The sequence below is a fragment of the Rattus norvegicus genome, chromosome 19 (assembly GCF_021556685.1).
Source record: "Rattus norvegicus strain SHRSP/BbbUtx chromosome 19, alternate assembly SHRSP_T2T, whole genome shotgun sequence".
Taxonomy (NCBI): Eukaryota; Metazoa; Chordata; class Mammalia; order Rodentia; family Muridae; genus Rattus; species Rattus norvegicus.
In genome coordinates, this window is record NC_141552.1 from 19951339 (window position 1) to 19977905 (window position 26567).

At 41.8% G+C, this 26567-nt stretch overlaps 1 protein-coding gene across 2 annotated transcripts; it reads left to right on the forward strand.

Moving 5' to 3' along the window:
• Positions 1-4728: 4728 nt before the first annotated feature.
• Positions 4729-26259, forward strand: LOC147999032 (disks large homolog 5-like). 2 transcript variants are annotated; one of them, XM_087595716.1, is made up of 6 exons: positions 4729-4900; positions 5935-6094; positions 24099-24242; positions 24876-25042; positions 25759-25864; positions 25990-26259. In XM_087595716.1, exons 1-5 carry the CDS (start codon positions 4774-4776, stop codon positions 25821-25823), a joined length of 663 nt encoding a protein of 220 aa, XP_087451842.1. In that variant the 5' UTR covers positions 4729-4773; the 3' UTR covers positions 25824-25864; positions 25990-26259. The 2 variants fall into 2 exon arrangements, with proteins under 2 accessions (XP_087451842.1, XP_087451841.1); XM_087595715.1 differs by lacking the exons at positions 4729-4900; positions 5935-6094 and adding exons at positions 22285-22441; positions 23475-23634.
• The last annotated feature ends 308 nt before the right edge of the window (positions 26260-26567 follow it).

Consider the following 26567-nt stretch of genomic DNA (forward strand, 5'->3'; position numbering starts at 1 on the left):
CTGTATTGCAGTGAATGTTTAGAACCCAGGAGGATGCCAGCTTCCTTGCTCAAATATAGCAAGTTCCTCCTTGCCTGCTTTGAAACTGAGTCTTATGCAGCCCAGGCTGGCTTTGATCTCACCATTAGTTAAGATGGCCATGAACTCCTGGTTCTCATGCCTCAGACGTCTCTGAGTGCTGGGTGACAGGTATGCACCACTCTTAAGTCCTGCCACTGGGGCAAGAGTGAGCAGAGCCAGCTCTGAAGCACACACTTTGCTGGTGTCAGTGATGACTGACTTATGTTTCCTGTCTTCCTTGCACATGGCCCTTCTCCTTGCTGCATGCCATCCTTTCTCCCTGTGACTCATGGGGGACACCAAGCCTGAGGATGTTAGGAAGAAGTTTACTTACTTCACTCGTTGGAGGCTGTTAGGTTCCTGTGTCAGTAGGTGAGATTCAAGCTAGAAGGTTTGTGGCATGAGAAAGTGGAACAGAACTGGAATGGCAGGAACAATCGTCGCCTGGCTCTGAGAAGACCAGGTGGGCAGAAACTCATCGTTGGGCAGGTAGTGAGCTCAAGACCAGGCTGGGCATTGCTCAGCACATGTGAACAGGTGTGCTTACATGGACCTGCGTTTCCCCCACATGGTCACCACTTATCCAGGCACGGTGAATACTCCAAGGAGCTTTTTATGTTTTAACATTTTGTGTTTTTGTGTGTCCATACATACATATACACACATACATTCGTACATATACACGAATACATGTACATGAAAACACATGCATATACATGACTATACACATTCATGCTCACACACACATATATACACACCTACATGCATACACACATACACACACATACACACATACATGCATACACACATACACATATACATACATACATACACACACATACAATACATATACACACATACAAATACACCTATACACACATATAGACAGACATATACACACATATACATATACACGTATACACATACATGCATACACACATTCATATCCACACGTACATACAGACATATACATATATACGCACATACATGTAAGCACATGAGTGGAAGCCAGAGGACAGCTTGGCCCTTGTTTCTCTCCTTTTTACCACGTGGGTCCTGGGGATTGAGTCAAGCTCATCAGACTTGACAGCAAGCCCCTTTAACTGTAGAGCCCTCTCATTGGCTGCCAGTTGCCTCTTTACACAAATTCTATCCATGGTGGGATGTTTAGAGTTGTTATTCTCATGATTCCTTCAGCAATAGCGCAGACATTATTTACACTACATTAGGAGTTATAATTCCTGTAGATGTCAGGAGAGCTGGAGGCATGCATGAAGAAGAGAGCCCACTTTCAATGTCATTATGTGGTATTGCCTTAGGCCCTTTTATACACTCCCCTGGCTTTGTTGAGTATATATTTGAGGGCTCTCTATGACTGTGCAAAGAAGTAAGAGATAGGGCTGGGCCACAAAATAGGAAAGTACTTGTTCATCCAAAAACAAAAACAAAAAACAAACAAACAAACAAACAAAAATAGCTCTAGGGTTAAATATTGGTGCTAGTGCTGAACTACACAGCCAGAAGGTATTTTTCTAAGTAAATAACACAATATTGGGGATGACAATATGATCAAATATCCTACAACATAAGTTTGCAATGTTACCTACATTTTATAAATCAAGTCTGACCACCGTTTTGGTTGTTTCCAATCCTGTCTGAGTGCATCATCACGGGAATCCCAAGGAAAATCACAAATGGGTTCTTGAAGCTGTTGCACAGGGCCAGTATAGACCTAAATACCACAGAGGAAACCTTGATTCTTATCTCAAGGGATCATTCACCATCCCTCTTGTCACATAACTTATGACAAGACGTCACCTTTCCTAAACTTAGCCTTTTTCCCAAGTGCTGCAGAAGGGAAGATCTGGTGTCAAGGGGTCTGGATTCAAACCACAGGAACACTGAATTCATTTAAATAGGTGTAGTTTATTAATGCACACACCAATACAGTTCAACCAGAGCAACAGCTCACAACTGTGTACTGGACATTGCTAGGCCCTGCTCATTGCAAAATCCACATGGGCTCATGCACAAGTGTTGGAAATGCTTCGGTCTATGGGCCCTGACTCAGGCCATTTTACACATAATTGTTCCAATTTTCCTTGAATCTATTGGGTCCTATGTGAAGAATACACTTGGGGAACTTGTTAAGATTAACAAACCTCATAACATACAGAACATAACAGGGTATGTGACCAGCACCACACAGTTCAACGTCAGAGTTTTTTGTTCTTTGTTAGTGTTTTTCTTGGCATCCATGATGTGGAGGCGTATTACAGAACAATAGGAAAGAGCTGGCTGCTGTGTAACAAATTCGCTGCTATTAAGGTAGGTACGGGGGCAAGACCTCAGAAGTAGCCCTTAAGATGGGAAGGAGATGATGTGTTTGATAACTGAAAGGAGCTGCCTCAGCTTTGTTTCTCTGCCTGCTCAGTGCCCATTCAACATCACTCTGTCCCTGAAGAGGAACTCAAGGTCTGCCCCCTGCTGCCTGTGAGCCAGGAAGAGGCACAGAAAGGCCAGGCCACAGCACAGGTTTCCAATCCCTCAGTAGTGCTGGATTTCCAATAATGTACTTGTATACACAAATACACTGTGGTAAGTTGCAATAGATACTAATCATTTCTCACATAGGGCAGCAGTTGATTGACTACAACTAATTCTATTAAAAAAAAGAAACCTGGCTCTTGTAGAAATATACAAAGAAATATCTAGGATGGTGGGGGATGAATTCTGCCATGGACTGAGCTCGTGGAAGTGGGGTTGGGAGAAAGATGCATGGTTAAATAGCCCACCAGGTTCACATTGTGTCAACTTGATTTAATCTAAGGACAAAGAAGTGGAGTAACTCTGATCGCTTTCTTCTAGTCCCTTTAAAGCATCACTGGGGTTTGAACTCAGAACTTCACACTTCTTGATGGGGCAACTACACTCAAGGAAGCTTAAGATTTTCATAGGCACAGTATTATGCTATATATACAGAGTAGATAATACTAAGATGTTCAGATGGTGATGTCCATTTGTATGCACTCTTAATGTGGACCTAAAAAAAGAGAGATCAAGGTCCTTAAAATAGAAAGATCAGTTCCAGTTGTTTTCTACCATTCCAAACAGAACGACTGGTAGGGAGAGAATGGTAAATAATCGAGAATTCGTAGATGATGCTTTGAATGAAGTGTGGATTCCTGTGCTGGTTTAAAACAGGGTCTCAAGTATCACATGTTGCCCTCTACCTGGCTGGCCAGGATCACTTTGAGCTCAGATAAACCTCCTTTCACTTTGTAATAAATAGGCATAAAAGAGTGGCCTCCAAGGACTGTGCAGACAGCATTAGCCTTTCACAGTTGAGGTGTGTAACCCACAACTATAGTTTTAGCCATGTTTTTCCATGTCTACCAGCTATTTCAGATTGTTGCTGTTATATGCCTAACAATCAAGGATGCAGAAAAATAACCTGATACAGAGTAAGGACATGGTGATCACATGGTGCCTCTTCCGTACGTTCTGGATGAGGTTTGTTAAAATTCCAATATTGCAAAAAGCTTTATATAGGGCCCATCACATTAAGGGTCACTATGCACTGTTCTATCTAAAATGGCCTAATCGGAACTGACTCCCATATAACACTTCCTGCAATCCTCATATGAGAAGCTTGAGCTTTTAGTTTTGACTTTTTCTTTTCTCGTTCTTTCTTATTTTTTACTATATAAGTTGAGACAAAGATAGTTAAGGCCATGAATTTGCCCCCAAAATTTGAACTACGGATGTGATCAATCAGTGTTAGTGGGTGCATTCTATAAAGTATTCATTTTTTACTATGATACATTCTTTTGTGTTTGGTGGGGTGGCCATTTCCCAGTGTACAGGTGCTGGGACCTTGCTCTATCCACTTAATGATGTTTATAGCCTCATTTTAGACATTTCTGTGCCAACCTCTATATCTCTTGTGTATTTTATTTCTCTGATAAAAGCTCGTGGTATATCTTACTCAGGCCTGTGAGCAGTGCTCCTTTGGCGACATTGGTGCAATGAGCAGAACCCCACAAGCAGCATGAGGTTCCCTTCACTGGTGTCTCCAATATTGCATTTTCCTCTGCCAACTGGTGTCCACACTTTTACTAGCACCTTAAAGACTTCAACTCTTTCTCCTAAGGAATTTTCTGGCAATTGTCGATTGCTAAGCACATGACTTCATGAGTGTTCCCCTAATACACACCCATGTTGTAACCTACCATGCAGACTATTTCTTGATGTGATTAAAGCACCTGTACATAATGAGACAAGAGAACTTTTGACTGCATATTCAAACTGGTGTGAAATCTCAGAAGTTTTAATGGCTAACATTGGTGAATGTGGACAATTTGAGTTAGGATGAGACATTTTATGGGAAAGATTTGACAGGAAACATTCATTTAGGTGCATAGGAATTACTAAGGTTTTTTATAATCAGGAAAATTTGGCTTTGGAAGCAGGAGATGCTCAGTGGCTCTGCCCCAGGAAAGTCTCCTGGAAAGGGCATCTCAGCTTATGCTCAGTACAGGGAGAACATTAGCAGGGAGGCAAAGTCTGCTCCCCATGACATCTGCTGTCCCTTCTTGGACATTCTATTGTCTCCTAGAGAGTTCTGGCATCCTCTGTGATGTCACCAGTGTTGTAGTGACAACCAGTGCCCTAGTTTCTCTCAGTCCGAGTCTGGCGGTTACAAGCTAAGACATGTTTTTCTGTCTTCGCAAGCGTTTTGGGAGGGGGAACGTCGATTGTGGAGAGACTAGAGTGAAGGAGTCTGGCCTTTCGTCTCAAAGTAATGATGGACAAAGACAGCACTTCTGGGGAATGTGGAGTAAGTTCTGGGCAGTGTATTTTGAGCTTCCTGTCAGGGGGGCTGCAGGCTTAAGCTGACCTTTCTAGCAATGGGCCACAACAACTGGAGCATCTGAAAAGGAATTGAATTTCCACGAATATCACAATTCCTTAAAGTCAAGGATTTCAGAACTTTAGTTTCCCCATCCCCACTGGGAGGATATGGTAAGGCCAATGCTATTATACTGTGAACTTCTGGTCTTTACTTTTCAGTTCATTTGCTCTGTTACATTGATATAATAACACCATCAGTGTTCATGGAGGGTCCACCTTTTCTGAGTTTAGACAGGGCAGCAATGTATCTCACTATCATTGCTTCTTTAAATACAGTGGGTATCTGACAGTAGTAACAGGGAGAGATTGTGCTCCAGGCAATAACCTTATGTTCTTAGACCTTCTCTGATTTCTTCTAACTGGCAGGGTCATCGTTAGCTTTATATATTAGAGGTTGTATGTTACAAACATTTTTCTACAATACCAAAACTATTTGGAACGTTTAGACCAAGATTCAGCCTGTAACCTATTTGCACTTCTGGGGCATTTGGTATTTCACATAGGGACACTGATAAGTCTATTGAACATATCCTCCCTTGGAAATGCATTTTAAATCCAAAGTTGTTGCCTTAGAGTATCAGGGTAGGACATCTGAGTGTCTCCAATCACTCAAGTTTTGTGGATAGTGAATTTATCATCTGAGTTCTGAAGCCACAGGAGTGAGGGTCCTGAAACCAAGCTGTACCCTGTTCAGCTGACAATAATCCTGGAGAAGCCATCTCCATGGTACATGTAAGCACGTGATGTCCGGAATAGGGAACACCTGGTTGCTTACATCTCTTGGTCTCTATAGAGTAGTGGGAGAACTGAGATCCCCTGAGGAGGCCTCTTAAGCATAGACCAATCGCCTAGCAGTGACACTGGGTTCCTGGCTTGTTCTCCTGTTTAGGCCTCACTGAGGTCTATGAACACTCTATGCATTCTTCCCATGCAGGTTCACTTGTGTTCTTCTACCTACAGACGCTGGGAGAGAAACATCATCCCCTGGCACTGACCTAAGCAAGAATCAGGCCATGAAGGAAAAGGAGAGGCTGATTAAAGAGCTGCAGCTCATTACCGAGGAGAGAAATGACCTGAGAGATCGCCTGAGGTTTCTGACAGAGAGATCCATGAAGAACAGGTATGAATCGCTCCAAATGCTCTTGTTTCATTCCTGGGTCTGCAAGGTCACCTTTTTCTTATCCTGTTAAGGTTTTGGGTTCTAGAAAGCTGTGCCTCCCTAACCACCCTGTGCTAAACCTCACCTCCCATATAGTGGAGATTCAGAACCTGACCCTTCCTGAGGAGTGAGATTGAAAATGGACTCATCTGCTTCCATTTATTGAAAAGCAGAACTTGTGGTCTGAATGAAGAATTCGTGGATAAAGTCAGGGAGAGTGAGTTCCCAGTGTGCATTTGCAAAGCCCTTGACAGCTGGTGGCTTTGCAAGATTGTAATTGCAGTGAGTTTCTGGTGAGTCTCTGTACTTGCTAGGCAGGGGACTGAGTGCTGGAAGATCCAGGCAGCAGCCTGGGGTAATATAGGACCCACCCTGAGTTCATATATTCCTAAATGCCGATGTTCATTGTATTCTATCATTTGGGGCCAGGCCACACTTCAGGCCAAATCCATATTATGATGACCTGGAGAGAATGGAGGAGGCGGTCATGTCAATTCTGCACAACTTAGAGATGGAGAACACTGAGGTCCATGAGAACAACCATAAGCTGAAGAAGGAGATTACCTTCTCTAGGTAAGTCCTGGTCAGAAAGGCTATCACTTGTGGAATGGCCATTTCTGACTTTCTTTGTTCTGGATTGGACGGTCTTCAGCTCTGGTTCTATCTCTTGTGCTGTTTACCCATCAGTGTTCCAGGGTCATTAGGACTCAGTTTTCAGTTCCATAAAAGACTGTTCCTCATCCCAGGATTGTCTAGGCATCTTCAGAAGGCTCTAGATAGAACAGTACTGATTGAAGTCAGCAGAAGGTTATTAGGCTGCCCTGGACCTATGGTGTCACACCAGGTTTTACAAAATTCAGTGCGTGGACCACATGGTTAGCATGACCTTCTCTTGGTTCTACTGACCTCCTTTGAGGGTGTTGGCCCACTACTAATTGATGTTGCCCCAATGCATTGGGCTTTCATGGATAGTTGTAGATCCATGTTCTTTCTCAGAGGTGTGGACACTAATTGGTGTCAGGCCAAGCAAACAATTTATTCTTCCCTGAATTAACTCTTTATGGTTTGTGCAGCAGCCTTATATGTATCAAGATGCACGTTATTAAGTCTTCATGGGTATCTGGGACCTGGTAGAGTTAGTGGGACTTGGGAGTAGGAATGGGAGAAAGAGCCAGCATGATCTTACTATGCATACTGTATTTCCAGAAACCTGCTCAGCCAGCTCCTGATGGAGAACACATGTAGGAAGAAGTTGGTCCCTCTAAAGCAGGAGAGCAAGGAGGTACATCTTGATTGTGCACTGAACCAGAAATATTTGGTTGACTTCAACAAGAAAGATAAAGACCATCAACGGACAGAACCAGCATTATCAGGTAGGGACGAGCAGATGTGTTAGCTTAACAATATCTGATAAAATTTGCCAATTTGATACATCTTTGCTTCTCTTACCACCTTTCTAATTTACACTCACAACCAGCCAACCACCTCATGTAATGGAATTGTTCATTGCTCTGCCTATGCACAAGTATTCTAGGAAGTTAACCACTTTTCAGAAACTGAATTATTGTGCAAGCATATTTTGCTGCTCTTTTTGAAGCTGCAGTCTAGAAATGGTGACAGATGAATAACATATCTCATTATTGAATATCCATGTGATAGATTGGATCCTATGTAGAGTTTTGAACAATTTCTTGGTTCTTGAACAATTGAAACTCTGTGGTCATGTGACCTCTTGTGTAGGAAGCACCTTTGGGATAAGAACCAAGTGGAAATGTCAAATTAGTACTTGCATTGGCTTTATCCTTGGTGACATATAGACATCTCCTTTCTTCCTGCAACCCGATGAGGTCTCTTCTTATTGCCCTGTTCTTGGTTTGCACTGGTATAAGTCTGGGTCCCAGATTGGCAGCCCACATTACTGTGTGGCTTGCTGGAGATTTTGCCCTGCCCACAGAGTTAGCAACAATGATATCAGTTAAAAGGTCCATGTCGACTGTCCAATAGAACTGAGGTGGTAGAAGGCAGCATTCTGACAGCTGGCTTGCATTTCCCCACCAAATCAGTGTCTGACAAACTGCCTTCCTCTCCCAGGTCTCAGAAAGTGCAAGAGAGCTGGAATTGGACACACCCCAGTAAGAGAGCTTCCTAAAGAATAAGTTGCTTTCTCAGGAGTCCCTGATGACCAACATCCTGAATGGTAACAACATTTTTTGGATGAGTATTCATCCTCTGCATTAATTTGTCATTTCTTAGAGACCCTAAATTTATATACCACTAAGCCATCCTGACTGATTGAGGTCTTACTCACTTTCTTCTTCAGAAAACAGCACCTGAGAGACAACTTGGGCGACTGCCTTTCATTATGTGTGCTAGAGGAGAAACAGCAATACGTCTGTGCTTCTAAATGTTCGTTAAGAATATGCTTTTAGAAATATTTTTGTTATGATTTTAATTGAAGTTTTCTTTTTGTTGTTTCATATTTATATGTTCTTGTTACTATTTTTACTTTCAAATATTTTTAAATATTTTTATTCATTTTAATCCTGTTTTGTTGTAAAAATGTATTTGTTATGAATAAAAATTGAATTCTATCTCTTGACTCTTAAGATCATCTTTCTTACTCAAGGGTTCTGTCCCTTCCTGTGGACCTAGAACTGACAGCTACAGATGGATCTCTGCATGTTCCATGGAGCCTGGGCTAATAAGTGAATTCAAAGTCACCAAGGGGTACCCAGTGTGACAGTGTCTTTTGTGTGGATAACGTGGCTGTGTCTCTGTCACACACTTTATGATGTAATCACTGACACAATTTACCCAATTGTTAGGGTCCATGTAGTTTTCTGAGAGAGCAGCAGATGCTCTACCCTGTGAGTCATCACCACAGCTCCTGCAGGTGGCTTTTGTTATTCCACATGAGGTGCTGTATTAGGTGGACAGGATCACCTCCAATTAAATAGAGAGATCTCAGGAGATGTGTGTTCACAGGGAAATTACTGAGGCGTGCGTGCTCAACGTGTTAGGTCGTCAGGCATCCCTACAGGGCTCTGGTGTTCCCACTGCTCATTGTGGGTCAGGATCATCCTCCAGCATCACTTAGTTTTCATATTAGAGCAGATCTTTCACCTATTATCAGTGATGACCATATGTATTATGCACATCTGATAATATACAGAATAGAAACTAGCTTCCTGTAGGCCAGATTGGCATAATGAGTTTTTTGAAAATTATTTTAATCTAAGCACTTTAGGGAGGATCCTCAAGAGCATCCATAATGAATGTAGCCTGCAGCTGTGAACACAGGTTTCTTTAGGAGAGCAGGCCTGTGCAGGCCCAGAACCTAGGTGGGAAAGTTCAAGCTACCCTTTTTCCATGGCCAATCTGGGATCATATTGAGAATGTATTTTTTCCAGGTGACTGATTTCCAATTTATGGAATTGATCTAACTTACTGAGAGTGGAGGTGAATCAGAGAGTTAAAGTACAGAAGGAATAATCCAGAATGTCCACAAAAGCTTGCTGTCACCCCAGGGCTTTAAAAGCTCAGCAGCTAGAGAAGCAATGTAGTATTTGGTTATTCTCATGCTTAGGTCTAGTCATTCATTATAAGCTGAACATGACACAAAAAGTGTCATCTGTGTCACAATAGAAACTAGTTGTAACTAGATTCACCACACACTATCACATCGCCACCGTATTTGAGGTTCTCAGTTACTATCTAAGACCCTGGAAGAGGCCTGGGTCTTGCTACACAAACTCATAATTTATGTCTTCATGACACTGTGTGCTTTGTTCTGTTGATGCTACCATTGGCATACAATACCTTGGATACTTTGTGCTGACATCTTTGACATGAGACAATACTTCATGTCATCCTAACCTGAATAAACTGTCCTTAGAGTACAGTGTGGTAGGAGGAGCCTTCTTTTCCTGTGAGATAGCAAAACATTTCCAGTCTTCAGTCAAGTCTGTCAGCCATTGTCCAGTACCTGTCTTGAGATGTCCACCTTTGCAGCTGAGAGTCTTCATCCAGGCTGCTCTGTAATTTTGTAGAAGATTAATAGGTTCCAGCCCTAGGATTTAATTCAATGTGACTGCACTTGCCGAACATGCTCAAAGCCCTGTGATCCACCCTAGCCCTCTGTGCTTTAGAGAAAGAAAATAAAGAACCACATTGCACGTGAAGTTTCTCCTCCAACAAAAGGAGAGCCTGCACAGGGCCTTTAAGTAACTCTAAGCCCCAGCTTCCCCACAGCTCCCTCCATCAATTCCATTATTGGTGTGTTTTCATTACTACTCACTTTCTTCTTTGTGTGGAAAGAATGTGCACCATGTCAGTAAAGTGTGTGTGTGTGTGTGTGTGTGTGTCTGTGTGTGTGTCTGTGTGTGTGTGTGTGTGTAGTCCCTAACGAAAACTGTCAAGGTACATGCAGACTCATGCTAGTGCTGTCCCATGGCACCTTGCAGGGAACACTGAAATGGTGGCCTGCTTTAATACAGCCTAAAACGTGCTATGCATTGTTTTCAGTAAGGGTTTCACGTCATCACCACTACAGAGAGCAGGAAAAGCTTCAGTAGTTATACGTTGCTCTTACCAAGATGAGGCCAAACCTGATCCCATAGACTGTCAGGTAGGATTTTATGGCAGGAAATTAATTTAGGGCTCAAATCAAATCAGGCAATTACAAACAAAGTGAAAAACACAAAGAGTCAAGGCAACCAAGACCTGTGGTTTGGGTTTTTTTTGTTTTTTTGTTTGTTTGTTTGTTTGTTTGTTTTGTTGTTTGTTTCTTTTTTTGTATTTTTGTTGAAAAGATCCACCACATAGGCAACTCCTCCACAAACAAACTGCACACCATAGACAATACTTAAGTTGACATAATTAGAAATGGAAAGAGGGATCTAACAATAGAAAATGAACAAATTCAACAAACATTAGGTCTTATCTCAGAGGCCTTTACTCAAGAAAACTGAAAATCTATTTGATATTGGTATTTTCTAGACAGATAACAACTACGAACATAAACACAGATCTGGGAAGGTACATGGATAATTCTCAGAAGAAAATAGATACAGTCAGTATAGTTTGCCCCTCCAAAAATTAAAAAGTGAAATTTCAGGCCATATGGCTTTAATGCAGAATCCTATCAGACTTTTAATGAAGACCTAATAACAATAGTGCTTCAATTATTCCACTATATTGAAAGAGAAGGAACGATGTGAAACTCCTTCTCTGAGGCCATAATCAACCTGGTGTCTAAACCACACAAGGAACTCCCTACAGAGAGTATAAGCAAGCCAGGGTGCCAGGGGGGGGTGCTCATGGTGGGAGGGACTAGCAGAGGTGCTGTGGCCTTGGTGTGCACAGGCTTAGGGCTGGGGCAGGGTGCGTGGTGAGTGTCTGTGGCCACTTGAGCTGGGTCCCAGTGGATGCCCAGGGAGGTCACAGGCCAGTTGTGCATCTTCTACCTGTCTGCAGGTCTTCTGGCCCAGCCAAGCACAGCCTTCAACCTGGATATCCACAAGGACAATGACATCAGGAAATCGGGGAATCCCCTGAGCCTCTCTGGCTTCTTTGGCCCTGCACTTGCAGTTGCAGCCAGAGGAAAGCAGCTGTGAGTTCCCCAACTCTTCCCAACCTCTCAGGTCTCCATGCTTTCCCACTCCAGAGAGGAGGAGGGCAGGGCGAGCTCTGCTGCTGCTTGTTCCATGCACCCAAAGCCTATCTTGTGGCTGGAGGTCACTGCTTGCCCCTGACCCTGCCCCTGACCATGAACTTGCCCCTCCCCCTACTCCTGACCCTGCCTCTGCCCTAGGCACCTAGGGGAAGTGAGGAGAGCCTAAGGGACAGACTCCAGGCCAGGACCCCCAGAGACTTGTGTCGCCCATTTCCTAGAAGTGTTATCCTCAATTCTCCACACTGGGTTTCCTTTGCAGGAAAATGGCAGGTGGAGGGCTTTGCTGAGCCTGGGATAGTGGTGGGACTTATGATTGAGGGAAGTCTTTCAGGAAGATGGAGGCCTTTCTCAAACTCTCTGAAATCAGGTACCTTCCCTGATTTGAGCGCCCTGGGGAAGTTGGGAAGCCACTTTCCCTGTCCTGTGTGACTTTCCCTGCATAGTGAGCTCTCCTGCAGGAGATGATTTCACATGCTTCTTTAAAAGCATCTGTTCCTCAGATCTAGCTCAGCTGTGAAAACAGGCTTCTTCAAGTCAGGGTGAGAGCTGCCCCTCCCAGCTCAGAGCTACAACTCCATAGGATCCTCCAGTCACAATGCTGGGTGGGTCCCATGGACGAGTTAGAGCAAAGTGCCCCTTCTGAGAGTTGACTTCTGAGAAGAACAGTCCTGAGAGAACAAAGTGCATCCCAGGGGAGAAAAGAGGCCTGAATGATTTTAAATTGGAGAAAAACCCCATATCCACCATCTAACAACGTTAGGGTTTGTGCATGTGTGGACTTCAGAACCTTAAGGTCAGATTTTCTGATAACAGCTGCTAGGTGAAGCTGAAGTCTGCAGTGGGTGGGATTGTCCCAGGCAGGGAGGGAATCTGACTCTGCAGGCCTGGCCAGCTTCTTCATTCTCCTGAAACTAAATGTTGGTCAGCTGTAAATCTGAAGTGAGAGTTGGTTTTTGTCAACAAAAAGGATGACATTTCAAGTCTCACACACTATGTGAGACACATATTTACCCACGGGGGATTTGAACTCACTTCTATAGAAGTGACTGGGAGCCAACAGAGGGAAACATTCTCACCTTTAGCATTCTGTCTGTATCAGAGACGACAGGGACTGAATTCCTGGACAGACATGGCCAAGCAGACACACCGTGTAATGGGGGAAAACTGAGGTAAGAAATGTCCTGGGGACAGTGATTTCAGATTGTGCCTTTAGCCAGGAATATCTGTTGCCATTAAGGCAAGTGGCCTTGGGCCTCCTAACTTGTCACTACGTCAGGGTGTCTCTGCTCTCACACCTGCATCAGGATCTTCTTAGATGAAGGCCTCTCTTTAAAAAAAAAAATAAAAGTGTATATAATGCAATGTTTCTCAAACTCTGGGCCATGACCACTCACAAAGATTGTATATCAGATACCTTGCATATTATGACTTATAAGAGTAGCAATATTACTTATGAAGTAGTAATGAAATAATTTCATGGTGGGAGTCATCACAGCATGAAGCGCTGTATTACAGGTGTGCAGCACTAGGAGTGTTGAGAACCACTGCCATAGAAGCTGACACATGGGAGCAGACCAGAAAATATTCCTCCATTCATATAACAATTAAAACCCTAAATGCACAGATCAAAGAAAGAATATTAAAAGGGGTAAGGTATAAATATGCAGTAACAAATGAATTCATACCTATCTGAATTACACCAGACTTCTCAACAGAGACTCCAAAAGCCAGGAAATCCTGAACAGATGTAATGCAGACCCAGGATCCTATACCCAGCATAATTCTCAATCATCATGAATGGAGAAACCAAGATATTTCATGAGAAATCCAAATTTAAACAATATTTTTCTCTAAGACACCATAACAGATGATAATAGGAGGAAACTCAAAGACAATGAGCTAAACTATACCCCCAAAAAGCAAGAAATTAATCACCTCGAAATAATTTCAAAAAGAAAAAAAGACAAGCACACAAACATAATTTCACCCACAATCAGAAAAAGAAGGGAAAGCAGCAATCATTGGTCTTTAATATCTAACCAGACCCTCTGTCACCAATCCCCCAGCTCCTAGGGACCACTTTTGCCAGCCAAAGTGTATACAAGAATGGGTCTATGGTTCTAGGTCACTGTGTAGAAGAGGATTGATTGACTTCCCTGGCATTAATGCAGTGGTAGGCCCTTGGCTCTTGTGAAACCTGTTGCCCACCAAATAGGGATCCTAGAGGTGTGAGGTGGGAATGGGTATGTGTGGCCAGGGAGCACTGTCACATAGGCAAAGCTGAGCAGAAATGGGAAGTGAGGCTTGATGAGGGGATACTGGAAAGAGGGCCACAGTTAAAATATAAGTAAATAAAATAACAAATTAATAAAATAGCCAAAAATAAAATAAATAGTAAAAAGGTAAAACAAAAATTAAACCAAAACAAAACAAAAGAATCCCCTGTAGTGTATTGGCCTAATTCTGCTTGTATTTTAATTCTAATTTGGAGAACTCAAGACTGGCTAACCCCCCAAAACTGACCCTGCTCCCAGTTAACTGTGATTATAAAGAAGCCAACAGCCAACAGCTGCACAGCAGAGAGATGGGGGAGGGGAGCTTTGAGGGCTTTGCTAGAGAGGATCATGAGGAGGGAAGAAGGAAGAAGAAGCTGCCAGAGAATAAAGGAAGAACTTGTGTGATGGAGAGGGGAGAGGAAGAGGACAGCAGCCATGGTTAAGGGAGAGGAGAGCCTGGTCCTGAGGGCTGTCCAAGGGGAACAAAGAGCAGCCAAGATGCTACACAGTCAGTAAGAGTTGAGAGCTATTGTTTGGAAAGTAGATCTGATACCATGGAGGGCAGCAGCTGCCCAGCTACTGTACTGACTAATGCATACTAAAAATAAATTTAACAAAATATAACCAGTAAGACAGCTCTCTAGAGGATCCTAAAAGGAATACTTTAGTTTGAGGGAAGGATAAAATACCAGAGAACACAGGAGATAAATTAACAAAAGTAGGACAGTTAATCAAAGAAGGTGGTGAAAACCAGAAAAATTAACAAAATGACAAAATTTAATACACAGGTTTAGATAACAATTACATATCACTAAACTCTGTATCTAGGATGGTGGGGCATGAATTCTGACATGGACTGAACTCAGAAAGGTGGGGTTGGGAGAAACATGTCTGGTTAAATAGTCCACCAGGTTCACATTGTGTCAATGTGATTTAATCTAAGGACAAAGAAGTGGAGCATCTCTCATGGCTTTCTTCTAACCCCTTGTAAGGATCACTTGGGTGTGGCCTCAGTACTTCATAATTCTTGCTAGGTCGGCGAAACTCAAGGAAGCTTGAGATTGTCATAGCACAGTATTAGGCTAGATATACTGAGTAGATGATACTAAGTTGTTCAGATGGTGATACCCATTTGCATGTGTTCTTAATGTGGACCTAAGGAAAGAGAGATCAAGGTCATTAGAATTGAAAATCATTCCCAGTCCTTTTCTACCATGCCAGACTGAAAGGCTGGTAGGGAGAAAGTGGTAAATAATAAAGAATTAATAGATGATGCTTTGAATGAAGGGTTGGTTTTTGTGCTGGTTTTAGAGAGGGTCTCAAGTATCACATGTTGCCCTCTCCCTGGCTGGCCCGGTTCACTTTGAACTCAGATAAACCTGCTTCCACATCCCAATAGATAGTCTTACAAGAGGGGCCTCTGAGATCTCTGAGGACAGCATTAGCCTTTGACAGTTGAGGTGTGTAACCCACAACTATAGTTTTCGCCACGTTTTTCCATGTCCACCAGCTATTTCAGATTGTTGCTGTTCTATGCCTGACAATCAAGGACACAGAAAAATAACCTGATACAGAGCAAGGACATGGTGATCACATCCTTTCCTGTTTTCTATGTTCTAGATGAGTTTCGTTAAAATTCCAATATTGCAGAAAGCTTTATATAGGACCCAACATATTAAGGGTCACTATGCACTGTTCTATCTAAAATGGCCTAATCAGAACTGACTACCAGCAACACTTCCTGCGAACTTCCTATGAGAAGCTTAAGTTTTTTGTGTTTTTCTCTTTTTCTTTTCTTTCTTTCTTTCTTTCTTTCTTTCTTTCTTTCTTTCTTTCTTTCTTTAGCTTCATAAGTTTAGAGGAATGTATTTTGGGCAACCGTTCTGCCCCTAATATCTTAGCTATGGATGTGATCAATCAGTGTTAGTGTATGCATTCAATAAAATGTCCATTTTTGACTAAGGTAGATGCTTCTGTGTTTTGTGGGGTGACCCACTGTCAATGTCTAGTGAATTGGGGGCCCTGGGTATGGTCGCATATCACCAGGACACAGGGGGCACAGAGCAAAGGCAGAAGAAACTGCACGCAGTTGTAAGATTTATTAGTCCTTATAATGCTAGGAATATGCAGTAATACAATTTTCATTTTGTCAAGATACCATAAGATCATTATTCCCAGGATACCAGGAACAATTGAGGGAAGACTAAACAAAGAAATACGAATAAACAAAAGCTTCTTCTCAAAATATTCATATAACAAATCACCTCTCTTATTATAATCAAAATATACTCATCATTACCAAGAGAGCGTTAGAACCGCTTCCACAGAAACGGGACACAGCAGAACATAGTTTAAGGCCAAGTGACAGAAACATTTTATTCTCCAGGGTGGCATTCCAGCTCTACTTGAATCTGTCACCAGGCCTTTCTTGACCCTGCCTGGGAGCTGCATCTCTATGTCTTAACAATTCCTTCTTTTTTCTTTTGTTTTAAAAGAAACACTATCCATGACATAGCTACATGTCCTTGTAGGGGTTTAGTCATGTAAAAATAAAGCAACATAATATACAATGTACATAAGATTATACCAAAACTAGCTCCTCCCAAGCTATGGAAAATCCTTTGAAGCCAAGCCTTGGGATCTAATCCTGTCAATTGATCAGCCAATAATTTAGCTATTTCCATAGGGGTAGTATCTTCTAGCTGTTTACCAAAAGACAGCATCGTATCGTATTTCATTGAGCATCATATTTCAAGGCATTAATTACTTTTGTAGCACTTTCATCACCTTCTAAATAGGCTTGAATTAACTTCCAATCATGTTCTGTATCATTATCCATATATTTATTAACACAAAAGTAGTAGGATTTCAATCATATCTTAAATCCTCATATTTTTCCAAAGATAACATCTTTCGACCCAACCATTCTACTGTTTGTTTTGAAATACCTACTTGATGTTGAAGTCTAATATCAATTTTAGTTTGCACTATCCATAACTCATGCGAATCTTTATGCCAGTCTTCAACAAAATGCTTTGTCTCAATAGGTGTTTTTAATGCTATGCTGGAAACCGCTGTAAAAGTAGAAACAGAAATAAGGCTAACTATAGTCGCAACAATGACTCCAAGAATTCTTTTACTTCTCTTCAGCAGAGTATTAAAAAAAAACAATAATGACATGATTAAGGGGATCTTGAGACCAATGACATCCCAAATTAACAGGCATCAAGAGAAATATTTTTGCTGCATATAATAATAGAATCTTGATTCATACTAAACTGAACAGATGAATTAATACATGAATACAAATGACAGCTAATATAAGCAAATCCATTATTAAAATTAAATATACATATTAAAAATAAATATGGCATAGTGTTAAGCTTTTCTTTCTTAAACATCGTAAAATTATACTGAGAGGCAGATTGAGCAGGCCAAGAAAAGCTTCCATTAGCAAGCACACCTTCTTTTAATGCAGTGACAGTCTTCCACAAATGAGCTTGAAACTCAGTAGGATCTTCCACAGAGGCCAGTCGAACATCAGCAATGCCTCCATCTCCACATTCCATCAGCAAGCATCCATTAAGGCTTTCATTCTCCTCTCAGTTCATCCTGGTAACATTTGACAAATCACAAGTGGTAACATTCCATTCTGAACATGTATTAATGATTGGCCATAAGGACCCCAATTTATTCATTTATCTTCAATAATTTTTCCAAACATGCCAGGGCAATATTTCCAATTGCATGGGAGATATTTTAAGCCTGTATAAGTAAACCGAGCACAAATAGAATATACTGGCTGGCTAACAAATGTAATGTTATTCCAATTTTGGTTATAGACAAAGCTGTCAATCCTGGAGCTTGTAACAATTATTCCTGGTAATAGCCAATTTTAATAACCCATTTGTAGGCCTGGTCTCTTTCCTAAACACAAAGGCATCTTTAAACCAGCATAAGGAAAATTATACAGAGCTCCATCATATCTATTCAAAAAGTCAAATTATTCCGAAGAGATGATAAAATGCTTGGGGTGGTGTATAAAACCACATCTGTTTCCCCCCAATTAGCAGGTTCAAATAAAGGTGGACAAGGAATATAAGCCTGATAACTCGCATTGGCTGCAGCAGAAGAAACCGTGAGTAAAACACACACTGCTAACAATACGTGCTCAGCAGTAAAGGACTTTCCTGTAGGAGACAACATTTTTTCCTTTCAGTGCTTAATCGCTTCACGTGACCCCACACAGGTAATGGGGTTGTCACTGCATGGATCCTTATCCATTGTCATTTCTTGACACTAAGAGAAGCCAGGGCCTCAGTAATGGAGGACACCTCCTTCGTCTCGGGAGAATATCCATTAGGAGAAAATGTAGCTGGTTTAACTGGATTCCTTTGAGGGTAGGGTGCGGTTCTTATCATTCTGGGCTTGGATCCATCTCCCGGGTAACCAGAATTGTCTCCCATCCTGTAATGAGACAAAACCCTCTCCCCTGTATACAATGATGTCCCTTCCTGCCATTCAGCATCTCCGACAATTTTATCCATACTGTCTGTTCGATGCCTTCTGGGGGAAGTTCAACAAAGTGTCTATCGGCTCTTGATATAACTTCACTTTGTGGTAAATTAAGAAAATTAATAACATATAATGCTTGTGCCAATATAGCTCTGGGACTGGTCTGCAAACTCCATTCAGGCTGCATAAGGTCATCTCTTTTCCTCCTTTTTGATTTTATAATTTGTCATTTCAGGGTATGGTGAACCCTTTCAACAAAAGCTTGTCCTGGTGAATTGTGTTCTATATGAGTAATATGTACAATATGATATCGTTGATAAAATTGTTTAAATTGATAAGAAATATATGGTGGTCCATTATCAGTTTTAATTTTAGAGGACAGTCCCATAACAGCAAAATTTCCAATAGATGCTGTATAACATGAGCAGTGCGTACTCCTGGCAATGGTGTAGCCAATACAAATTTTGAAACATTATCTATGCTTACATGTATATATGAAAGGCAACCAAACTCAGAAATATGGGTTCCATCCATCTGCCACGATGTATTAGGTTGCATTCTTCTGGGATTAATTTCAGATGGAATACATTTTATAAGTGAAGGCTCACAAATACGACAATTAGCAATAATTTGTTTGGCTTCAGAATAGGGAACCTTATATTTAATATGCAAATATCCTGCATTGGCATGATTATGACTGTTTTCTTCTGGGGTAGCAAATGCCACTAATTGATCTACCATATGATTGCCATGTGTTAAAGATCCTGGCAATTTTGAATGTAATCTAATATGTGCAATGAATATTCTAGAGTTTCATAATAACAATAGTCCTTTAATATGTGAGCATAACATTTAATATCGGCTTAGATGTAGAAACAACAGCAGTCGCAATATTCTGTACTACTCCTACAACATAAGCGGACTCAGCTATAATACTTTTACATCATGAGTAAATTCCTGCAATACATTAATTACGGCTAATAATTCATTTTGTTGTACTGACCCAAAAGAAGATTCTTGTACCCAAAATATATCTTTGTTCCAATAAGCCATCTTGGTCTTAGAGCCATCTAAACACAGCAACAGCAGATGGTAATGGATCAACAGAAATTAGTGCATTTATCAAGTTCATGAAGTTTATAGTTGGGGAACTTGTTAAGATTAAGAAACCTCATAACATACAGAACATAACAGGGTATGTGACCAGCACCTCACAGTTCAATGTCAGGTTTTTTTGTTTTTTGTTTGTTTGTTGGCATCCATGATGTGGAGGCATATTACAGAACAATAGGAAAGAGCTGGTTGCTGTGTAACAAATTCGCTGCTGTTAAGGTAGCTATGGGGGCAAGACCTCAGCAGTAGCCCTTAAGATGGGAAGGAGATGATGTGTTTGATAACTGAAAGGAGCTGCCTCAGCTGTGTTTCTCTGCCTGCTCAGTGCCCATTCAACATCACTCTGTCCCTGAAGAGGAACTCAAGGTCTGCCCCCTGCTGCCTGTGAGCCAGGAAGAGGCACAGAAAGGCAAGGCCACAGCGCTGGTTTCCAATTACTCAGTAATGCCGGATTTCCAACAATGTACTCCTATACACAATTACAGTGTGGTAAATTACAATAGATACTAATCATTTCTTACATAGGGCAGCAGTTGATTGACTACAACTAATTCTACTAAAAAAAAAGAAACCTGGCTCTTGTGGAAATATACAAAGAAATATCTACGATGGTGGGGAACAAATTCTGCCATGGACTGAACTCAGAAAGGTGGGGTTGGGAGAAAGATGCAAGGTTAAATAGCCCACCAGGTTCACATTGTGTCACTCAATTTAATCTAAGGACAAAGAAGTGCAGTATCTCTGATGATTTACTCTAACCCCTTGAAAGGATCCCTGGATATTGGCCTCAGTACATCACACTTCTTGATGGGGCAACAACACACAAGGAAGCTTGAGATTGTCATAGGCACAGTATTATGCTACATATACAGAGTAGATAATACTAAGATGTTCAGATAGTGATATCCATTTGTATGCACTCTTAATGTGTATGCAAGAAAATGGAGATCAAGTTCCTTAGAATAGAAAGATCAGTTCCACTTTTTTCCTAACATTCCAAACTGAACGACTGGTAGGGAGAGAATGGCAGATAATCGAGAATTCGTAGATGACGCTTTGAATGAAGTGTGGGTTTCTATGCTGGTTTTAGACAGGGTCTCAAGTATCACAAGTTACCTCTACCTGGCTGGCCAGGTTCTCTTTGAGCTCAGATAAACCTCCTTCCACTTTGCGATACATAGGCTTACAAGAGTGGCCTCCAAGGACTGTGAGGACAGCATTAGTCTTTGACAGTTGAGGTGTGTAACCCACAATTATAGTTTTAGCCACGATTTCCCATGTCTACCAGCTATTTCAGATTGTTGCTGTTCTATGCCTGACAATCAAGGATGCAGAAAAATGACCTGATTCAGAGCAAGGACATGGTGATCACATCCTTGCCTCTTCTGTATGTTCTGGATGAGGTTTGTTAAAATTCCAATATTGCAAAAAGCTTTCTAAAGGCCCATCACATTAAGGGTCACTATGCACTGTTCTATCTAAAATGGCCCAATCAGAACTGACTCCCATAAAACACTTCCTGCAATCTTCATATGAGAAGCTTGAGCTTTTTGTTTTGACTTTTTCTTTTCTCTTTCTTTCCTATTTTTGCTATATATGTTGAGAGAAAGATAGTTAAGGCCATGAATTTGCCCACAAAATTTGAACTATGGATGTGATCAATCAGTGTTAATGTGTGCATTCTATAAAGTATTCATTATTTACTATGATAGGTGGTTTTGTGTTTGGTGGGGTGGCCATTTCCCAGTGTACAGGTGCTGGGACCTTGCTCTATCCACTTAATGGATAAGCACCATTTAGCAGTTTATGTGCATCCCCTATATCTCTTGACTATTTTATTTTTCTGATAAAAGCACATGATGTATCTTACTCAGGCCTGTGATCAGTGCTCCTTTGGCGACATTGGTACAGAGAGGAGAACCCCACAAGCAGCATGAGGTTCCCTTCACTCGTGGTCCCAATATTGCACTTTCCTCTGCCAACTGGTCTCCACACTTTTCCTAGCACCATAAAGACTTCAACTCTTTCAACTAAGGAATTTTCTGGCAATTGTCGATTGCTAAGCACATGACTTCATGAGTGTTCCCCTAACACACGCCCATGTTGTAACCTACCATGCAGACTATTTCTTGATGTGATATAAAGCACCTGTACATAATGAGACAGGAGAACTTTTGACTGCATATTCAAGCTGGTAAGAAATCTCAGGAAGTTTTAATGGCTAACATTGGTGAATGAGGACAATTTGAGTTAGTGAGACATTTTGGGGCAAGATATGGAAGGAAATATTCATTTAGATGCATAGGAATTACTAAGGTTTTTTTATAATCAAGCCTAGAGGAAAATTTGGCTTTGGAAGCAGGAGATGCTCAGTGGCTCTGCCCCAGGAAAGTCTCCTGGAAAGGGCACCTCTGCTTATGCTCAGTACAGGGAGAACATTAGCAGGGAGGCAAAGTCTGCTCCCCATGACATCAGCTGTCCCTTCTTGGACATTCTATTGTCTCCTAGTGAGTTCTAGCATCCTCTGTGATGTCACCAGTGTTGTAGTGACAACCAGTGCCCTAGTTTCTCTCAGTCTGAGTCTGGCGGTTACAAGCTAAGACATGTTTTCCCGTCTTCGCAAGCTTTTTGGGAGGGGGAACGTCGATTCTGAAGAGACTAGAGTGAAGGAGTCTGGCCTTTCGTCTCAAAGTAATGATGGAGAAAGACAGCACTTCTGGGGAATGTGGAGTAAGTTCTGGGCAGTGTATTTTGAGCTTCCTGTCAAGGGGGCTGCAGGCTTAAGCTGACCTTTCTAGCAATGGGCCACAACAACTGGAGCATCTGAAAAGGAATTGAATTTCCATGAATATCACAATTCCTTAAAGTCAAGGATTTCAGAACTTTAGTTTCCCCATCCCCACTGGGAGGATATGGTAAGGCCAATGCTATTATACTGTGAACTTCTGGTCTTTACTTTTCAGTTCATTTGCTCTGTTACATTGATATAATAACACCATCAGTGTTCATGGAGGGTCCACCTTTTCTGAGTTTAGACAGGGCAGCAATGTATTTCACTATCATTGCTTCTTTAAATACAGTGGGTATCTGGCAGTAGTAACAGGGAGAGATTGTGCTCCAGGCAATAACCTTATGTTCTTAGACCTTCTCTAATTTCTTCTAACTGGCACGGTCATCGTTTGCTTTATATATTAGAGGTTGTATGTTACAAAAATTTTTCTACAATACCAAAACTATTTGGAATGTGTAGACCAAGATTCAGCCTGTAACCTATTCGCACTTCTGGGGCATTTGGTATTTCACATAGGGACACTGATAAGTCTGTTGAACATATCCTCCCTGGAAATGCGTTTTAAATCCAAAGTTGTTGGCTTAGAGTATCAGGGTAGGACATCTGAGTGTCTCCAATCACTCAAGTTTTGTGGATGGTGAATTTATCATCTGAGTTCTGAAGCCACAGGGGTGAGGGTCCTGAAACCAAGCTGTACCCTGTTCAGCTGATAATAATCCTGGAGAAGCCATCTCCATGGTACATGTAAGCACGTGATGTCCGGAATAGGGAACACCTGGCTGCTTACATCTCTTGGTCTCTATAGAGTAGTGGGAGAACTGAGATCCCCTGAGGAGGTCTCTTAAGCATAGAACAAGCGCCTAGCAGTGACACTGGGTTCCTGACTTGTTCTCCTGTTTAGGCCTCACTGAGGTCTATGAACACTCTATGCATTCTCCCCATGCAGGTTCACTTGTGTTCTTCTACCTACAGACTCTGGGAGAGAAACATCATCCCCTGGCACTGACCTAAGCAAGAATCAGGCCATGAAGGAAAAGGAGAGGCTGATTAAAGAGCTGCAGCTCATTACCGAGGAGAGAAATGACCTGAGAGATCGCCTGAGGTTTCTGACAGAGAGATCCATGAAGAACAGGTATGAATTGCTCCAAATGCTCTTGTTTCATTCCTGGGTCTGCAAGATCACGTTTTTCTTATCCTGTTAAGGTTTTGGGTTCTAGAAAGCTGTACCTCCCTAACCACCCTGTGCTAAACCTCACCTCCCATATAGTGGAGATTCAGAACCTGACCCTGAGGAGTGAGATTGAAAATGGACTCATCTGCTTCCATTTATTTAAAAGCAGAACTTGTGGTCTGAATGAAGAATTCAGGGATAAAGTCAGGGAGAGTGAGTTCCCAGTGTGCATTTGCAAAGCCCTTGACAGCTGGTGGCTTTGCAAGATTGTAATTGCAGTGAGTTTATGGTGAGTCTCTGTACTTGCTAGGCAGGGGACTGAGTGCTGGAAGATCCAGGCAGCAGCCTGGGGTAATGTAGGACCCACCCTGAGTTCATATATTCCTAAATGCCGATGTTCATTGTATTCTATCATTTGGGGCCAGGCCACACTTCAGGCCAAATCCATATTATGAAGACCTGGAGAGAATGGAGGAGGCGGTCATGTCAATTCTGCACAACTTAGAGATGGAGAACACTGAGGTCCATGAGAACAACCATAAGCTGAAGAAGGAGATTACCTTCTCTAGGTAAGTCCTGGTCAGAAAGGCTATCACTTGTGGAATGGCCATTTCTGACTTTCTTTGTTCTGGATTGGACGGTCTTCAGCTCTGGTTCTATCTCTTGTGCTGTTTACACATCAGTGTGCCAGGGTCATTAGGACTCAGTTTTCAGTTCCATAAAAGACTGTTCCTCATCCCAGGATTGTCTAGGCATCTTCAGAAGGCTCTAGAGAGAACAGTACTGATTGAAGTCAGCAGAAGGTTATTAGGCTGACCTGGACCTATGGTGTCACACCAGGTTTTACAAAATTCAGTGCGTGGACCACATGGTTAGCATGACCTTCTCTTGATTCTACTGACCTCCTTTGAGGGTGTTGGCCCAGTACTAATTGATGTTGCCCCCATGCATTGGGCTTTCATGGATAGTTGTAGATCCATGTTCTTTCTCAGAGGTGTGGACTCTAATTGGTGTCAGGCCAAGCAAACAATTTATTCTTCCCCGAATTAACTTTTTATGGTTTGTGCAGCAGCCTTATATGTATCAAGATGCACTTTATTAATTCTTCATGGGTATCTGGGACCTGATAGAGTTAGTCGGACTTGGGAGTAGGAATGGGAGAAAGGGCCAGCATGATCTTACTATGCAGACTGTATTTCCAGAAACCTGCTCAGCCAGCTCCTGATGGAGAACACATGTAGGAAGAAGTTGGTCCCACTGAAGCAGGAGAACAAGGAGGTACATCTTGATTGTGCACTGAACCAGAAATATTTGGTTGACTTCAACAAGAAAGATAAAGACCATCAACGGCCAGAACCAGCATTATCAGGTAGGGACGAGCAGATGTGTTAGCTTAACAATATCTGATAAAATTTGCCAATTTGATACATCTTTGCTTCTCTTACCACCTTTCTAATTTACACTCACAACCAGCCAACCACCTCATGTAATGGAATTGTTCATTGCTCTGCCTATGCACAAGTATTCTAGGAAGTTAACCACTTTTCAGAAACTGAATTATTGTGCAAGCATATTTTGCTGCTCTTTTTGAAGCTGCAGTCTAGAAATGGTGACAGATGAATAACATATCCCATTATTGCATATCCATGTGATACATTGGATCCCATGTAGAGTTTTGAACAATTTCTTGGTTCTTTGACAAATGACACTCTGTGGTCATGTGATCTCTTGTGTAGGAAGCACCTTTGGGATAAGAACCAAGTGCAAATGTCAAATTAGTACTTGTCATTGGCTTTAACCTTGGTGACATATGGACATCTCCTTTCTTCCTGCAACCCGATGAGGTCTTTTCCCATTGCCCTGTTCTTGGTTTGCACTGGTATAAGTCTGGGTCCCATATTGGCAGCCCACATTACTGTGAGGCTCTCTGGAGATTTTGCCCTTCCCAAAGAGTTAGCAACAATGATATCAGTTAAAAGGTCCATGTCGACTGTCCAATAGAACTGAGGTGGTAGAAGGCAGCATTCTGACAGGTGGCTTGCATTTCCCCACCAAATCAGTGTCTGAAAAACTGCCTTCCTCCAGGTCTCAGAAAGTGCAAGAGAGCTGGAATTGGACACACAGCAGTAAGAGAGCTTCCTGAAGAATAAGTTGCTTTCTCAGGAGTCCCTGATGACCAACATCCTGAATGGTAACAACATTTTTTGGATGAGTATTCATCCTCTGAGTTAATTTGTCATTTCTTAGAGACGCTAAATTTATATACCATACTAAGCCATCCTGACTGATTGAGGTCTTACTCACTTTCTTCTTCAGAAAACAGCACTTGAGAGACAACTTGGGGGACCGCCTTTCATTATGTGTGCTAGAGGAGAAACAGCAATACGTCTGTGCTTCTAAATGTTCGTTAAGAATATGCTTTTAGAAATATTTTTGTTATGATTTTAATTGAAGTTTTCTTTTTGTTGTTTCATATTTATATGTTCTTCTTACTATTTTTACTTTCAAATATTTTTAAATATTTTTATTCATTTTAATCCTGTTTTTTGTAAAAATGTATTTGTTATGAATAAAAATTGAATTCTATCTCTTGACTCTTAAGACCATCATTCTTATTCAAGGGTTCTGTCCCTTCCTGTGGACTTAGAACTGACAGCTACAGATGGATCTCTGCATTTTCCATGGAGCCTGGGCTAATAAGTGAATTCAAAGTCACCAAGGTGTACCCAGTGTGACAGTGTCTTTTGTGTGGATAATGTGGCTGTGTCTCGGACACACACTTTGTGATGTAATCACTGACACACTTTACTCAATTGTTAGCGTCCATGTGGTTCTTCTGAGAGAGCAGCAGATGCTCTACCCTGTGAGTCGTCACCACAGCTCCTGCAGGTGGC

Bases quoted from the DNA above. Each gene is read 5' to 3' on its own strand.
- LOC147999032 (XM_087595716.1), top strand. From the start codon at position 4,774: ATGTTTTTCTGTCTTCGCAAGCGTTTTGGGAGGGGGAACGTCGATTGT. The intron at 6,095-24,098 runs GTATGAATCGCT...ATTTGGGGCCAG, and splicing joins GAGAGATCCATGAAGAACAG to GCCACACTTCAGGCCAAATC. The intron at 25,043-25,758 runs GTAGGGACGAGC...GCCTTCCTCCAG, and splicing joins GCCAGAACCAGCATTATCAG to GTCTCAGAAAGTGCAAGAGA.